Raw genomic sequence first — 19,185 nt, 5'->3', positions numbered from 1 at the left:
TGGATAAAATGGAGCTTTTCAAAACTCAGAATCAGTTAAACCATTGCATCGCAAAATTATTCACTGTTTCAAAGTACTCCAATCGGCTCTCGTATCATTTGATTTAGATCGGAACTTCGAGCGCTGATCTTAATTTAGATCGCGAATCATTTGCTTTAGATCGGGGTTGGAGCGTGAATCGTGAATCATTTAATTTAGATCGGAACTTCGAGTGCGGATCGTGAATCATTTGATTTAGATCAGAGTTTTGAGCGCAGATCGCGATTTATTTGATTTAGATTGGAACTTCGAGCATCAACCGCGAATCATTTGATGTAGATCAGAACCGAGCGTGGATCGCGAATCAGTAGATCGGGGGCGGAGCGCAGATCACGAGTCATTTGATTTAGAGCAGAACTTCGAGCGCTGATCACAAATCATTTGCTTTAGATCGGGGTCGGAGCACTGACCGAGAATCATTTGATTTAGATCGAAACTTCGAGTGTGAATCGCGAATCATTTGATTTAAATCAGAGTTTTGAACGCGGATCACGATCTGGCCCTGCGTTCCAATGTTCATACTATCCATCCTAAATAGTGTGTGAAATTACAATAAGTGTGTCCCAAAGCATAGTATGCTAAAAAGAGTATGCTAAAAGTCTGCTATTTCATGTCGATTTTTTTTAAAAGATTTATTTTTTTGCATTTTTGCCTTTATTATGATAGGACAGATCAGACATGACAGGAAGTGAAGTGGGAGAGAGATGGGGGGCGGGATCAGGAGGGTCCTCGAGTTGGGATTTGAACACGGGACGCCCAGTGCGCAACGGCGCTGCATGTCGACACGCTGCCCACAAGGCTATCGCCGCCAACTTCATGTCGATTTTTGAAGTGTGGATCCATGCACACTCTAATGGCTAACACTGTCCACAATCCATTGCGCTTTGGCAAAGGATTCGGTCCAGAACTACAAACACGAAAAAAATGTGTAAAAAAAACTACAAGCATGTTATGTTATATTTTGTTATATTTTATATGCAACAGCAATGTGAACTTTTATAAAACAACCGTTAGGTCATTAACTTTTAAATGCATTATTGTGTATAAAATATGAGCAGAGTTTTCATCATGAAAGACCCGCGAATGGCAGATCAACGCGCTACTTCTTTTCTCTCCAAGATTAGTATTAAGAGTACATAATTTAAGGGCGTAGTATAAGTATGGACATTGGGAGCGTGAATCGCGAATCATTTGATTTTGATCGGAACCAAGCATGGATCGCGAATCATTAGATCGGGGTCGGAGCGTGGATGGCGAGTCATGATTTAGAGCGGAACTTCGAGCACTGATCGAGAATCATTTGATTTAGATCGGGACTTCGACGCAGGTTTGCGAATTCTTTGAATTTTGAGCACAGATCGTGAATCATATGATTCAGATCGGCATTGGAGACCGGAATTTCGAGCAGAGATTGCGAATCATTTCATTTAGATCGAAACTTTGGTGCGGGTTCGCAAATCATTTGATTCAGATCAGAACTTCGATGCGGGTTCGCGAATCATTTGATCATTTCTGGATCTGATCATCAGTCTGGATCCAGAAAACAGTTATATTAAGTTGAAATAATATTTCAGATTATTAAAATTTTTAGTGTGTTTTTGATAAAAAAAATACAGCCTTTACGAACAGAAGAGACTTACCAACCCCAAACATTTGAATGGTAGTGTCAACGTCAATATAAATACCAATTAGGGGTGGAGCCGAACCCGAATACGGTATTCGGAAAGGCACAAATAGCGTGTTTTTCACAAATACTTATTTCGAACAAATAATTAAAAAAATATTTGTATTCGGGAACAAGAAAAACTTTATATCAAAAAGCTGCGTTTCCTCATGAGACCGCAGTGCATGCCCGCGTGAGTGAGTGAGTGAGTGAGTGAGTGAGTGAGTGAGTGAGTGAGTGACATTCAGGAGTCGGGGGGTGGGGGTAAAACAGGTGACAGACACAGGCTGCTCCACACAGCAACAGAGAAGACTCGGCTGAGCGAAAAAAGACTTCACTGCATCACTATTTTTGTTGAATAGATTTTTGTACCTTAAGTGGGTTCCGGAGGCAGTTTATAACTTTCGGGAAGCGGAGTTTGATCGGGAGATAATTCCATTAGAGGCCGTCACATGTAGCGTCTTTTGCGCGCTCAAGTTCGTTATTTCAAATGTAAATGCGCGGTATGCGCGCTCTTAATGGAAGCGACGCGCACGCGGTGCGATGCGCCGCATCGAGATAAAAACATCTCAACTTTTCCAGAATTCCATGAGCGCACGTCATGTGACTTCCTTTCATGAAAAACATGCTTAGCCAAGATGGAGGAACAGCCGGTCATAGTTGTTACAGGGATAACAGTTTTTAGTAGCAGAGCTACTGCAAGCGATTTTTAGTTTTGGAAATCCATTTATCCTTTGCTGAAACTTCCGCGTCTTCATGAAGAGCGCAGGTCATGGTTGCTTAGCAACGGCAGATGCCAAGAGAGCGCAAGCTGCAGAGCGCTTTGGAAAGAAGGCGAAAGTGGCGCGCCTAGCGCTTTCCACGCGTTTTTAGGCGCAACATGTGAACGGCCCCTTATATGGTACGTTTTAGTTACTCTGTCTTTTGCAGACAGCAAGATGTATTTTTATTTTGTATTTCATTATTTTTTACGCCTATTTTGAATTTTACTCGAATACAAATACAAATACTTTTCCCCCCTCAACAAATACAGATACAAATACCGGCTGCTTTGCACACCCCTAATACCAATATACCAATATATTATATAAAAAGTATTTTTATTTTTGTTTTAGTTAGTGTATTCCATGAACAATCTGTTTTGAGGCAGATCATTTTATTTATTTAGACACAAATAGTGAAAAAGGAACACTCTAATGTTCTTAAACAAAGCTGACTTTTTTTTTACACAGGCAAGCATCTCTTACATTATCTTCAAAGTATGAAAAATAAAAGGTTTTCTGTGTAAGAAATGGCACTGAATGAACAGTCTAGTACGTGCTTTGTTTCCAAATCATTGGCCCAGTAGAAATAAACTACAAAACATTAATATAAAAGATTTGCATTAGTTTTCTTCTGTGTGTTTTCAGGTGTTCACGCGTTACGGGAAGTGTTACACCTTTAACTCTGGTGACACCGGCACGCCGCTGGTCAGCGTGAAGGGAGGGATGGGAAACGGCCTGGAGATCATGTTGGACATTCAGCAGGATGAATATTTACCTGTGTGGGGAGAGACAGGTGAGCCCACATGAGGAAAACACCAGATGCACACTACTCCTGTTTTCTTCCTCTCATTCTCTGGCGTTCTCTTTCACAGACGACTCGTCGTTTGAGGCAGGAATCAAAGTTCAGATTCATAGTCAGGACGAGCCTCCGTTTATAGATCAGCTGGGCTTCGGAGTCGCACCAGGATTCCAGACGTTCGTTTCCTGCCAAGAGCAGCGAGTGGGTGTCATGTTAATGCATGCTTTACATTGATTGTATTTCAGTTTTTTTCTCAACACTAGTATTATTTATTTTTCAGCTGGTGTATCTTCCTGCTCCATGGGGCAGCTGCAAATCCACCCCGCCGAGCTCAGATTACTTCAAAGCGTACAGCATCAGCGCCTGTCGAACAGACTGCGAGACTCGCTACCTGGTGGAAAACTGCAACTGCCGCATGGTGCATATGCCTGGTGAGTCACTGCACCGATTACAGCAGCACTTCACGTTCATCTGGCAGTACAACATCAAAAGTATTTTACTCTTATACTGCAGTTACTCTAATGATACAGTTTAGGAGAGTCCATCAGGTTCAGAATCATTTATTGTCTACTGTGAAATGTAATGTGAAATTGCTTCACATGATGGCTTTATCCACTGTCTATCAGGGTTTTTATTGTTAAGTGAAACTATTATAAATTATTTTTGGTTTAAATAAATCTGAAATAAAATTTTAAAAATACATATTAGATAAAAAAAAAAATTAAAACTTAAATTAAAATTATAAATGTTTTCTAAGCAGCTAAGTTTTAGTGCAAAAATACAAAAAAAGAAATAAAATAAAGCTACACTATCAGTCAAAAGGTTTTGAACAGTATGATTTTTTTGTTTTTTAAAGTCTCTTTTGCTCACTAAGCCTGCATTTTTTTGACCCAGAGTACAGCAAAAACTGTAAAATTTAGATTTTTTTTTTTTTACTATTTGAAATAACTGTTTTATATTAGAATATATTTTAAAATATAATTTATCCCTATTTTATTAATTAAAATATATTAGAATATATTTTAAATTATAATGTATTCCCTTTTTAGGGAAATAAATAATATAGAAATAAATACTTATATTTATCAAGGATGGTCAAAAGTGATGATAAAGACATTTATGTTACAAAAGGTTTCTATTTCAGATAAATGCTGTTCTTCTGAATTTTCTATTCATCAAAGAAACCTAAAAAAAAAACTAAGCTGTTTTTAACATAATAATAATAATAATAATAATAATAATAATAAATTAATAAATAATACATTTTTGAGCAGCAAATCACAATATTAGAATGATTTCTGAAGGATCATGTGACTGGAGTAATGATGCAAAAAAATCAGATTTGAAATCACAGGAATAAATTATATTTTAAAGTATATTCAAATAAAAAACAGTTATTTTAAATAGTAAAAATATTTCAAAATTTTACTGTTTTTGCTGTACTTTGGATCAAATAAATGCAGAACTGGTGAGCAGAACAGACTTTAAAAAACATAAAAAAAACTTACTGTTTAAAAACTTTTGACTGGTAATATATATAGAAATGTTAAAAACTAATAAAAATGGCAAAAGCACAATATAAAATGACAAAAAATAAATCTAAAATTAAAAGCCGCTTCTACATTTCAACAAATTCTAAAATAGTATGTAAATAATACTAACAGTGTCTTCTGTCATCAGGGTTATTGTTAACTAAAACTATCAAAAAATAATATTGGTAACTGAAATAAAGCTGAAAAAATAAGAGATATAGTTTGAAAATGCAAACTGAAACAAATAATAGAAAAATAGAAATGTTGTCTTGGCAAGTTGTCAAGTTGAAGTAATGAAGTTTATATAACTGCAATAAAATAAATTAAAGCCATGTACAAATATAAAAAAAGACAAAAGCACATAAAATACTATCAAATTAAACTGGAAATATAAAAATAAAAAGTAATTCAGCATCATTCATTCAGCATATTTATAAAATAGTATTTAAATAATACTATCTTTTTCTTATAGCAGTTTATCTTCAGTCAGTTTGAACCGTTTACATAATGAGACTAAAAAGACAGATTCTGATTTTCATCTTACAAAGTCGTTAATAATTGTGCCTACGCACAGTTATAGTTACTGTAATTGTACCTAATAGTCACATTAATAACATACTAGCAGGTATTTTACGTGTACTTCAAGCATCTGCCACTAAAAAAGCAGAGATCACAACTGCTTTGAGGTCAAGTTAATCAAGCCAGTAAAACCAAATTAAACTACTCCTGCTAAACTGCCACTGGCACTGAAATGCAATTTAGTTGATTACGAAAGGCTAAATTACCATATATTAGTGGGGGATTTTAACTCGAGGCAATTTAAATCTGCAGTAAGGACTTTGGCTGTTGAATATTTGTTGAGAAGATGGGGTAGAGCTTGAGGTTTTTAATATTTAATATGAGCAGGATTGTGCGTTAAAGTTTTGATCTTATGATTTGAATAAATATTACATTGAAGCGAAAATGTATTTATTTGATTTTACATGAACATTTAGTGTTAGTATTATTTATATGGTATTATAGTACTTATTAATATTTTGAGTTAGCTTTTAATTTCAGTGTTTTAGAAATTTTGTAAATGCATTAACTAAGATGAACTAATAATGAGCATTATATTTTTGTTGTATATTTAGTAGCTAATACTGATAAACAGCTTTTGATTTTAATAATGTAGATGATGGGATTAACATTAACTAAGATGCTTTAGAAGTATTTTTCATTGTTAGTTTGTGTAAACTAATGTTAGCTAGTGAAACCTTACTGTAAAGTGTTACCATTTTATATAAAAACGTATTTCTATTTATATTATATGCTTTCTATTTAGCTTTATTTTTACTTCAGGTTTAATTTGAGTCATTTTAATACTTCAACTTAGTTTTTATGTTTTTCATCAATCATTTTTATTTTATATTTCTATCCAAACCCATATGACCGATTTTCTTTTGTGTAGCTTCTTGTTTTAAACAATATTTTCTTCACCATATAATAAAAGTGAATTTCTGGTGTGCCAGCAAGCTCCAAAAAGCATATAAAAACATCATAAAAGTGCTGTAAATAGATAGATATGTACTATACTTCAAGTCTTCTGAAGTCTCACAGCAGCTTTAAATTGGAAACATCAAAAAATGTCCACAAAATAAATACAACACAAGGTTTAGGGAGAATTGATTTTTTTGAGCAAACTGTCCCAATAATGACGCTTTGACATTTACTGCCCCCGCAGGTGATGCGCAGTACTGCACTCCTGTGCTATATAAAGAATGTGCACATCCAGCACTTGGTAAGTAACTTTTATCACAAATCACAGTTTATTTTTCAGATGAGACATCATTTTAATGTTTGCAGTGCTATAATTTATCTTGTTGCGGCTGCACAGATTTCCTGGTAGAGAGAGACAGCGACTACTGCTCATGCGAGACTCCGTGCAACATCACGCGCTACAGTAAAGAGCTGTCCTTTGTCAAGATCCCCAGCAAAGCATCAGTCAAATACCTCGCGAAGAAGTACAGCAAATCAGAGAAATATATAACGTGAGTGTTTCATAAGCATTGAGTGCTTTGTTACGTTATGACTGTGTTTCAAATGTTTCTTAAAGGGTTAGTTCACCCAAAAATGAAAATTACTCCATTATTTACTCACCCTCCAGGCATCCTAGGTGTATATGACTTTCTTTTTTATTGGACTTGTTTTGGACTGATGAAGAGAAACACCCACCCACTGCCATGATAAAGCTTGGGAGAGCCAGAACATTTTTTTAATAAAAAGAAGGAAGCCGTATACACCTAAGATGCCTGGAGGGTGAGTAAATAATGGGCTAATTTTCATTTTTGGGTCAGCTAATCCTTTTAAAGGTGACGTATTAATTTTTTGACTACTAAAGCATAAAAATTAGGGATGGGACTATAAATCGTTGCAACACAAATCAAAAAATTATTTAGCATCGATTCTGAGATTTTTTGAACACATCCCGATTCTTTCTCAGATCGATTCTGAGCTTAGCTTTAAACAGCAGATGGCACTGCTGGCTTTAAAAACAGCCGTGCTCTGCTTGTTTCCAAATCCTTACACGCACGTGAACCTAAAATAATCATTCATACAATTTGAAAAGGTTGAAGCGAATTACAAGGGTGTTCACACTGGGCTGTGTTTGCATTAATCTCACGTCATAAAAGCATTCTAAGCAGAGGTGAAATTACATGACGCACAAGTGCTCTTCAGCACGCCTCTTCGTGAGTGTTTGAGTGTGCGGATAAAAACTAGATTAGAGCGCCATCTGCAGTTAAAATCTAAGCTCAGAATCGATTCCAAAGAGAAACACAATGCATTCGGAAGATCTCAGAATCGATCCACGAATCAATTTATCGTCCCATCCCTAATAAAAATTCCATGTTTACAGATATTTAGGAAACATGCTAAGTTCACATACGGGTTTCTCCAAAAAAACAATGCTACAGCCAGTTATTCAACTGTGAATTGGGTTTTGTGTCAGAATGTCTGTATTTGTTCTGGTCTGTGTGACTCTCCAATATTTAGAATTTGGATTGCAGTGCCCATTTCAACTGCTAGCTGACAGTATTACATACTGCAGCTTTAAAGGGATAGTTCACCCAAAAATTTATGTTTATCTGCTTACCCCCAGGGCATCCAAGGTGACTTTGTTTCTTCAGTAGAATACAAACGAAGATTTTTAACTCAAACCGTTGCAGTCTGTCAGTCATATAATGGCAGTCAATGGTTAACAAATCTTTAAGAGTAAATAAACATACAGACAAAACCAAATTAAACCCTGCGGCTTGTGATGATACATTGATTTCTTAAGACACCAAACAATCGGTCTGTGCAAGAAACTGAATCCTCTGAATACCTCTGATCCACCGGAATGTTCTGCTGTATGGATTGCGTTCACAACAGCCAGCGTGTGACGCGTCAGTGTGATCTGGCAATGTAGTTGGTGAAAAGTCAACACTCCCAGATGAGTTCACACAAGGAAACATAATCTTTTAGTTTTCAATCGGTTGCCAGAATCAGGATAAGTTGCGATGGATCCGAGGTAAATAACGATATAAATACTGTTCAGTTTTTTGCACAGACCGATTACTTTGTCCTAAAACCTAAATGTATCATCACGAGGTGCAGGGTTTAATTTGGTTTTGTCCGTGTATGTTTTTTTTTTTACGCTTAAAGATTTGGTAACGATTGGCACCCATTATATGACTGGCAGACTGCAACGGTTTGAGTTAAAAATCTTCGTTTGTGTTCTACTGAAGAAACAAAGTCACCTAAATCTATCATTTCCATTTTTGGGTGAACTATCCCTTTAATTAACTGTAGATACCAGTGGCTAGTGTTCTGTGTTTTCGGAAAGACCAAAAATTCAGATAATGTGTCATTTTAGCATTTTAATTGATGCTCTGCCATACTGGGCTGCCAAAAACATGCTAAACTGTGTTGTCTGTGCTGTCAGGGAGAATGTTCTAGTGCTGGACGTGTTCTTTGAGGCTCTGAACTATGAAACCATTGAGCAGAGGAAAGCCTATGAGGTGGCTGGTCTGTTGGGTAAGTAAAAACTATCTACTGTATGTTATACAGTATTTTATTCCTGTGATGCAAAGTACGGTTGTGCAAATAATCGGATGCGATTATCATGCGTGTCTGCTCAGAAATGTTGGTTATGTGATTAGTTGTAAATCTCCATCACATGCTGCTTCTTTTTCTGGTGTTTTTTTTTGTACCAACGTAAAAGACGCATTACTGCCACCTACTGATCTGGAGTTTGGAGTGATTATAGATTTGGTCCCATCATGTGCTGTCTGATGGAGCGGCATTTACGACACAGAGCCGTAGTTCACTGACAAGCTACACAATATGGCATTCATTATTGAAGATGTATCGCCTCTAGGATTGGGTATCGAGAACTGGTTCCATTTTAGAACCGGTTCCAAATTTCCAATAACCGGGTATTCGATAAAACGCGTGCATTTCAATTCCGCTTCACAATTCCCGCATTTGCATTTTAATGTGATTTTTAAACCATTTAAATGTAGGAAGGAAAAGAACTTGCGCACTGTTTGCGTGCAGCACACACATCTGAAATGCAAGCACAGAGAACAGCGGTCCCGATGCTGGTTCCTGATCCGTGTCCATTCTCAAAAAGTTCCGTGCGTTTCCTCTGCAAAAAAGGTTGTTCAGGGCCGGAGCTGACTTTTCTTTCACATTTATTGACCAGTATGCACAAAATACGTCAGAATATCATCATAAACACAGCTTTTTTTGTCTTAAGTGAACGTAAACAGATGAAACAGAAAACATATGTATAACAGTATTTTTATATCTATGTTCGGTGTTAAAGAGACAGCCGTCTAATAAATGTGCCGCCTGTCATTAATGTTAATCAAAGAACAAAAAAGAATCATTAACTGACTGAATATCTTTCGTAAATTTAATGAGGATTAATCAATATTTTATTTATGAAAAGAAAATGCAGTGTTTTTGATTTTTCTTTTGATTTCAATTTCTGTACCTGACCTTTGTTCAGTTTTATTTATTGATTTCTATTGCTAATTGATTTGTTTCCTATTTTATTACTTGTCTGTTTTATATTAGATTTATATTATATTAACTTATATTAGTCTGTTTTTTTTCTGTGGTATTTTTTGGTAAAACCATAAGGAAAACACAGAATAAATAAGTTTGACCTCTAAATCATTACATCCCTTGTAAAACACGATCAGTTTTACAAGGGATGAACTGCTAAACATTAGGCAGAACATACCACAAAATCTCCTACCGGTTTTTGATTATTCGGACGTTTTGCTCAACATCATAGTTGGCGGAGCGGCGGCGCTTACCAAAGGCTTCAGGACGCGCAGGACGCGGGGGAAGCGCGCCGGCGCGCTCGTGAAGCTTCGTCAGCGTGGATTCAGGATGACACTGCCAGGCATACATTTGGCGAATCTCCGGTCTCTACCAAACAAAACGGACGAACTCCTTCTGCTCTCCCGGACAAATAAGGACTTCTCACACTCTGCTGCTCTGTGTTTCACGGAAACCTGGCTGAACGCGGCTATACCGGACAGCGCGATTCATCTCCCGGGATATCAGCTGTTCAGAGGAGACCGCGACGCAGAATCGACGGGGAAATCGCGCGGCGGCGGGACGTGCTTTTACATCAATGAGAGGTGGTGTACAGATGTAACAGTGTTAAAGAAAATATGCTGTTCTGATGTTGAAGCGCTTTTCATAAACTGTAAGCCGTTCTATTCGCCGCGAGAGTTTTGCTCGTTCATTCTCGTGAGTGTGTACATTCCACCGCAAGCGCACGTGAGCCTGGCGTTACAGAAACTCGCTGATCACATCACAGAGACAGAACAACAACACCCGGACTCTGTTTTAATCATTCTTGGGGATTTTAATAGAGCAAATCTCTCCCGTGAACTTCCAAAATACAGACAGCACATCACATGTCCGACCAGAGATAGAAATATATTGGACCACTGTTACACCACAATAAGGATGGCATATCACTCTGTCTCACGGGCAGCTTTGGGACTTTCTGATCACTGCCTGGTTCATCTTATACCAACCTACAGGCAACAACTTAAATCTGCTAAACCTGTAGCAAAGTCTGTAAAGAGATGGACCAACGAAACAGAGTGGGCTTTACAAGCCTGTTTCGAATGTACTGATTGGAGTGTTTTTGAAGCTGCTGCTACTGATCTGGACGAGCTTACAGAGACTGTTACTTCATATATCAGTTTCTGTGAGGATTTATGCATTCCTACCAGGACTCGCTTAACTTACAACAACGACAAACCATGGTTCACTGCAAAACTCAGACAGCTTCGTCATGTCAAAGATGATGCTTACAGGAAAGGGGACAAAGTCTTGTATAAAGAGGCCAAATACACACTGGAAAAGGAGATCAAAGTGGCAAAGAGAAATTATTCCGAAAAGATAAGGAACCAATTTCATTCCAGTGACTCTTCATCAGTGTGGAAAGGTCTAAAACACATCACCAATTACAAGACATCATCCCCCAGCACTTTGCAGAATCAGCAACTGGCAGACGATCTGAACGAGTTCTATTGTCGGTTTGAAAAGACACCATTTACACCTCCAACATCACCCCTCTCCCCCACTCCTGCAACTCCCATTCAAATCAGTGAAGATGAGGTACGCAAGGTCTTCAAAAAGAACAAAAGAAGAAAGGCACCAGGCCCTGACGGTGTCACACCAGCCTGTCTGAAAACCTGTGCAGATCAGCTGGCACCCATTTTCTCACAGATCTTCAATAGGTCTTTGGAGTTGTGTGAAGTCCCCGCCTCTCTCAAACGTTCTGAAATCATCCCCATTCCAAAGAAACCCAAAATAACAGGACTTAACGACTACAGACCTGTGGCGCTAACATCTGTCGTCATGAAGTCGTTTGAGAAACTGGTTCTGGCTTATCTGAAGGACATCACCAGACCCTCACTGGACCCCCTGCAGTTTGCTTATCGTGCAAACAGGTCTGTAGATGATGCAGTGAACATGAGTCTACATTTCATACTGCAGCATCTGGACAAATCAGGGACTTATGTGAGGATCCTGTTTGTGGACTTCAGTTCAGCCTTCAACACTATCATCCCAAACCTCCTCCTGCCCAAACTAACTCAGCTCTCTGTGCCCACATCAGTCTGTCAGTGGATCAACAGCTTCCTGACAGACAGGCAGCAGCTAGTGAGGCTGGGAAAATTCTCATCCAGCACCCGTACTATCAGCACTGGCGCCCCTCAGGGTTGTGTCCTCTCCCCACTGCTCTTCTCCCTGTATACAAATGACTGTACCTCCAAAGACCCCTCTGTCAAGCTCCTGAAGTTTGCAGACGACACCACACTTATCGGCCTCATTCAGGACGGTGACGAGTCTGCTTACAGACAGGAGGTAAAAGAGCTGGCTGTCTGGTGCAGTCATAACAACCTGGAGCTCAACACGCTCAAAACTGTGGAGATGATCATAGACTTCAGGAAAACCCCCCCTGCTCTCCCCCCACTCACCATCATGAACAGCACTGTAAACACAGTGGAGTCATTCAGGTTCCTTGGAAATACCATCTCTCAGGACCTGAAGTGGGACATTCACATAGACTCCATTGTGAAAAAGGCCCAGCAGAGGCTGTACTTCCTCCGCCAGCTGAGGAAACTCAACCTGCCACAGGAACTGCTGAAACAGTTTTACTCTGCCATCATTGAATCCGTCCTCTGCACTTCAATTACCATCTGGTTCAGCTCAGCTACAAATTCTGATCTCAGAAGACTACGTCGGATAGTCCGGACTGCTGAGCGAATCATTGGTACAACCCTCCCTACCCTTCAAGATTTGTACTTATCCAGAGTACGAAAAAGGGCTGCCAAAATTACTCTGGACCCCTCACATCCAGCACACTCACTTTTTGAACTGTTACCATCCGGTCGGCGCTACAGAGCACTGAGCACTAGAACGACCAGACACCGAAACAGTTTCTTTCCTCAGGCAATCCATCTCATGAACACTTGATCGTGGAACATACAACACTATACATTCTTTATTCATTTTTCCGTTATTTATTAAAGCACATACTTACTTCCATTCAAATGTCTTTGCTATTTTTGCACATTGTCTGTCTTGTATACCTCTATATTGTTCTTTTTATAATATGTATCGTCTTGTCACTGTCATTCTGTAGCACTGTGGAGCTCTGTCACAAAAACAAATTCCTAGTATGTGCAAACATACCTGGCAATAAAGCTCATTCTGATTCTGATTCTGATTCTGATTCTAAATGTTTGACCTTAAACGTTTTAATGGATTTTTTATCTTACTGGAATCGGAATTAGGAATCGATAAGAATCGGAATCGATAAGCAGAATCGTAACCGGAATCGATAAAATTCAAACGATATCCAGCCCTAATCGCCTCTGATAATGAATGCAGTATTGCATAGCGTGTCAGTGAGAAACTGCTCCGTGTAGTAAATGCTGCGCTATCTGACAGAACGTGATGGAGATTTACGACTAATCACTGAACCAGCATTTCTGACGAGACGCGCATGATAATCGCATCCAATTTTTTGCACAGCCCCACAAAGCTGGATCTTCAGCATCATTACTCCAGTCTATATGATCCTTCAGAAATTATTCTAATATGCTGATTTAGATAACTGCGATACAATTTTTCAGGATTTTTTGATGAAAAGTACAGCATTTATTTAAAAATTGAAGTCTTTTGTGACATTATAAATGTCTTTACTGTTACTTTTGATAAATTAAATGCATCCTTGCTGAATAATGTTTTCATTTCAATTTGACACCAATACAGTATAGTAACATACAGTGAGTGAGATGTCATATCTATAGAGAATATTACAGAGACTTGTGTAGGAAGCCATCTAGCAATTACCCAAAACACCTTAGTAAACGTAAAGCAGCACCCTAAAACTGTGGCGATAAGTTTTGTACCTCTCAGTTTTTCTTCAAGAAATCTGAATGTCTTTACATCCTTTCAGCTCATTCTGTGTGTGTTTGTGTATTGATAGGTGATATCGGAGGACAGATGGGGCTGTTCATTGGAGCCAGCATTCTTACGATTTTGGAGCTTTTTGACTACCTTTATGAGGTAAGATAAGACTGCTCTGTCTTGTCGTAAACATCTCTGTTGGGATTTGTGTGTTGACATTTTTAGAGTTTTCTAAAGGAATATTTTAATCAAAAACGAAAATACTGTCACCCTCATGACATTCCAAACCTTCTTCTTATGTGGAACACAGACTTTTCTGCAAAAAGTCGCTATTCACTAAAAATGTCTTGCTCTTGCAACCCATTGCAACATGCTAAGCTTAAATACAATACCATTCAAACATTTGGGGTCAATAAAAGTTGATTTTAAAACTTTTAATGAGAAGAAAGTGATCTGGTGTGTGAAGTTAATATAGATTTAGTCCCGTCATGTGCTGTCAGATGGAGCGGCATTTACTACACAGAGCTGTAGTTCACTGACAAGCTACACAATATCGCGTTCATTATGAAAGATGTATCGCCTCTGATAATGAATGCAATATTGCGTAGCTTGTCAGTGAACTACGACTCTGTGTAGTACACGTTGCTCTATCTGACAGCATGTGATGGAGATTTACGACTAATCACAGAACCAGCATTTCCAAACCCGCATGACTGTCTTTCTTCTGTGAAACACAGACTTCTCTGCAGAAAGTCACTATTCACTAAAAATGTCTTGCTCTTGCAACCCATTGCAACATGCCAAGCTTAAATACAAAATCATTCAAACATTTGGCGTCAAATAAAAGTGGATTTAGAACTTTTAATAAGCAGAAAGTGACAGCAAAGATATTTATAATGTCTTTCTATTAATCAAACAATCCTGAAAATGGTTTTACAAAATATGAAGCAACACAACAGTTTTCAACACTGAGCATAAGTAGAAATATTTCTTGAGCAGCGAATCAGCATTTTAGAATGATTTCTGAAGAATCATGTGACACTGAAGACTAAATTAATGTCACAGCAATAAATTAGATTTTTAAAGAGATAGTTTACCCAAAAATGAAAATTTGATGTTTATCTGCATACCCCCAGGGCATCCAAGATGTAGGTGACTTTTTTTCTTCAGTAGAACACAAACAAAGATTTTTAACTCAACCCGATGCAGTCTGTCAGCCAAATAATGGCAGTGGATGAGCACCAGACCTTTAAAAGTAAAAAAAAAAAACATGCACAGACAAATCCAAATTACTCCCTGCGGCTCGTGACGATACATTGATGTCCTAAGACACGAAATGATCATTTTTTGTGAGAAACTGAACAGTATTTATATCATTTTTTACCTTTGATACACAGCCACATCCATCTGTCCCGAGCACGAGCTCAGCATCCGGCTCGTGACATGTGCACGTGCTCTGGCGTAGTTTTTGAACGCGATGCTATTGGTATAATAGGATTCAATGATCTATGCTAAGCTATGCTAAAAGTGATATCGCCAGAACAGGAGAACGGCTGAATGGATTTCAAAATGGTAAAAATCAACTTATTAACTCGGGGGGAGTTGGAGAATGAGCCTATTTCCAAAAAAAGTGGAGTGTTTCTTTAAGACTGGTTTTGTGGTCCAGGGTCACATTTTTGATCAAATAAATTCAGCTTTGGTGAGCATAAGAGACTTTCAAAAACATTTTAAAAAATTATCTCACCAACTCAACTTTTGAATGGTAGTGTATGCAAAATTTTAAAGATTTAAAGGAAGTAATGACAGAATCTTTTCGTCTTCCTTTCTGTGGGTTAAGGTGATGAAATACAGGTTGTGCCGCTGCTCCGACAAGAAACATCACAACAACAACAACACTGATCACGGCACTGTACTCGGCCTGGATGATGTCAAATGTCACGTCAGTAAATTCCATTAACATTCCCGCAGAAATTCCAGCTGTTTGCCTGCCAGACATATTCCGATTATGTTCAACATATTAGCAGATGACATCACAACACCAGCACGGTTGTGTTTTCTACAGATTGTTCTGGCATCTTGTGGTTGTACTCTCTCTCGCTCTCTCTCTCTCTCTTATGCCTATGTGATTTTCTAGGATTTTTCCAAAAATGTTTTTTGTGGTTTTCTGAACAAGCTGCTTTTTGATTTTGTCTGTATAAGGCCGGAATGTCCAAATCATTTAGTATTAATTAAATGGTTCGATCTTTGTTTGCCTGGCCTTTTGTGACAGAAATGCATTTGCTAGCTTGAGGGGTTACTGTATGTGTCCTATTTTATAAATTCTGTGCATTTTAATGGCTAAGGCATTGTACAAGGGACATCAGGCTGAAAGGAATAGTTCACCTAAAAATAAAAAATTGCTAAAATGTACTCCCAAGATGTAAATGAGTTTGTTTCTTTATGGGAACAGATTTAGAGAAATGTAGCATTACATCACCTGCTCACCAATGGATCCTCTGCAGTGAATGGGTGCCGTCAGCATGAGAGTCCAAACAGCTGATAAAAACATCACAATAATATAATATAACTATATAATAATAACTCCTTGTGCAGTGAAAATCTGTTTGTATGAAACAAATCCACCTTAAGACATTTTGAACTTCAAAAATACATTTTCTTTTGTTTTAATGATGGATTTGTTTCTTACAAACATGCAGCTTTTTACTTCACAAGATGTTAATTGATGGACTGGAGTGGTGCTTGTTTAATATTGTGATTTTTATCAGCAGTTTGGACCGAATTCTGACGGCACCCATTCACTGCAGAGGATCTATTGCTCAAGTGATGTAATATTAAACTTATCCAAATCAGTTCCCATGAAAAAACAAACTCATCTCCATTTTGGATGTCCTGAGGGTGAGTAATTTTTCAGCTAATTTTCATTTCTGAGTGAACTGGTTCTTGAAGGCCTGTGGGTGCTACATGATGTGAGCATGATATCATCTGCCCACGTCAGCTCAGAGAGAGACTAACCCTAGATATTCCCAGGGGTGCATGTGAGCTCTCCAAGGCTTCTGTCCGCAGTGTCATGTTTGTTTCGGGTGCTGGGATGCTGGTGTGCATGTCTGTGTACGTGTCTGTTAACGTCGTGTGCCGTTTGTGTGTGTGCAAGCTTGACTGCAAGTGCATGGATGTGTTTGTCTGTTTGTAAGTGTGTCTTTGTGCATGTATATATTCCATGTGATCATTTCTGGAATGGATGAGGACAAGTTGGGGAAACAGGGTGTCAGATATTTTTGAAGAGGAAATGATATTTTTAAGTCTGTGATGCATTAGAAAGATGTGTCAAATGCCAGCAGATAGTACGCAGTGATTTGTTGTGGACTATGGTAGTTTATGAATATTTTTTCATGGCATATTTACATTTTAGACACTTTTTTTTTTTTCAGAAAATCCACACTTTTCAATATTTCCTATCAAATAAGGATTGTTAAATATCATCAGTATTAATATGTAAATCAAACTTTTTCAGCTGATACATTTCTGTATTATTTTGATGTTTATCATGTGGCTGTAATGAAATATGATTTTTTTTTAATGAATAAACATGCTTAAAATGATGTAGTGCTTACCTGCCTGCCTGGAATATTTCTGTGTGCACGTCTGTACAACTTAAGCTTACAGTATATGTTGCTACTGATAACTAGTAATTGATAATATATAAATATTGCATTAAAAATGTAATGAAAATGAGTAATGCTGCTTTTGCAACCAACTGAAATAAGTCTAAGTGTTAAAATGACTAAAAATAATTTAAAGCTAAATAACAAATATTTAAACAAAATGTCTAAAATATATATATATATATATATATATATATATATATATATATATATATATATATATATATATTAGGGCTGTGCAATTAATCGCAATCGCAAAAAAATCGCGATTTAAGCACATGCGATTTCTAAACCGCACAAGGTTGCGATTTTATCTATCCCCCCAACGGCACCCCAGCCCCCCTTGAACGTCAAGTTCATTTTATTTTCGATTTGTTGCCACATCACAATAGAAGTCATTTAAGGTTATCTTTCCTATAGAACAGGTCTATACATAGTTATTTTATTAAACATACTAAATTGCATGTCATTTTCAAGGCATGTCATTTCTGTCTCTTCATGGTCGCGTGATTACAATGTCTCCTCCGCGAAAACACGGACTGGATCGCGGACTCCATTCATAAAAACCGAATTTACTATAGCGCGGAATGCCACGTAATTCGTCGATTTTTGGATTAATAAATCAAAAGTTGGTCTGTCACTTAATTCAAATCGCGATATGGACTAGTGTCTGTGAAAACTGAAATGCAAAAAGACCGTTTTAATATGAATCCTGCATGTTCCGTTTGCTTCTTTATGAATGAATGGTGGAGATGGGTTTTATTTTTTTACTACATTCATACTGAAGCACACGTGACGCTCCCGCTAATTTTTGGCATTTGCATCTCACATGAACAAATAAACTCATTCGCCAAATCGCTGCTTTGAGTTTCACTTTTACCGTTTCATTTGAGAAAACTAGCATCATATACACACAGAAACTTCACGGCAACCTGTCAAAATAAAAGTATGGTTTAACATGTAACAGAACAATATTAGTCCTGTATTACTTTTGTACAGTATAATGTAGGTGTTTATATATTCCTATTTAAATAATTTACATAAAACAATATATATGATAAAAAAATATTACAACAAGATTAACCACTTAATTATTATTTAAATGTTTTAAACTGAATATAATTTTGCTTCCACACATTGATTTTAACAGTAAATTTCTTTTTGTTTGACAAAAATTAAAAGGGTTTATTTATCATTTGATTAAAAATAAATAAATGTTTATGCTTTTTCATTATCAGAAAAATTAAAACACATAAGAAAAAAAAAAGATTTTAGAACCCTCAAAATGTTAAAAAAAAGAGAGTTTTGGACTTATTTTTCCACTGAAATGAATGTATTCGTTATTGCACAAAGTAGGCTAAAGTACTGGGAAAAAAGTAAAATGGCTTATTTATTTTATGTTGTCTGTTTTAAAGACAATTTTACTACAGTTTTGTTTATTAAACTTAATACTATGTTATTTCATGGTGAAATGTTTTGTTATGCACTACTTGTGCACTGAATACATTTAGAATGTATGTATGTAGCTTGTTTGAAAAAGCAAAAAAAAAAAAAAAAAAAAAAAAATCGCAAATAAAATCGCAATCGCAATATTCGTTCAAAAAATCGCAATATGATTATTTTGTCCATATTGCACAGCCCTAATATATATATATATATATATATATATATATATATATATATATATATATATATGCACACACACAGACAAAAGTTTTTGAACAGTTAGATTTTTAAAGCTTTTTAAAGAAGT

The 19,185-nt window shown here is 37.1% G+C and overlaps 1 protein-coding gene across 1 annotated transcript in view; it reads left to right on the top strand.

Moving 5' to 3' along the window:
• asic1a (acid-sensing (proton-gated) ion channel 1a) overlaps positions 1-17,350 on the top strand; it is a 54,100-nt gene extending 36,750 nt beyond the window's left edge. Inside the window, exons 4-11 of the mRNA XM_073818946.1 lie at positions 3,112-3,259; positions 3,339-3,466; positions 3,546-3,696; positions 6,521-6,577; positions 6,674-6,827; positions 8,762-8,853; positions 13,850-13,929; positions 15,608-17,350. Of these exons, the coding sequence (XP_073675047.1) occupies positions 3,112-3,259; positions 3,339-3,466; positions 3,546-3,696; positions 6,521-6,577; positions 6,674-6,827; positions 8,762-8,853; positions 13,850-13,929; positions 15,608-15,727 (930 nt within the window). The 3' untranslated portion in view covers positions 15,728-17,350. The remainder of the gene's footprint in view (positions 1-3,111; positions 3,260-3,338; positions 3,467-3,545; positions 3,697-6,520; positions 6,578-6,673; positions 6,828-8,761; positions 8,854-13,849; positions 13,930-15,607) is intronic.
• The last annotated feature ends 1,835 nt before the right edge of the window (positions 17,351-19,185 follow it).

The sequence above is a fragment of the Garra rufa genome, chromosome 15 (genome assembly GCF_049309525.1).
Source record: "Garra rufa chromosome 15, GarRuf1.0, whole genome shotgun sequence".
Classification (NCBI taxonomy): Eukaryota; Metazoa; Chordata; class Actinopteri; order Cypriniformes; family Cyprinidae; genus Garra; species Garra rufa.
Note: the sequence above shows the minus strand (reverse complement) of the source record. Positions and strands in the feature narration are given on the sequence as shown.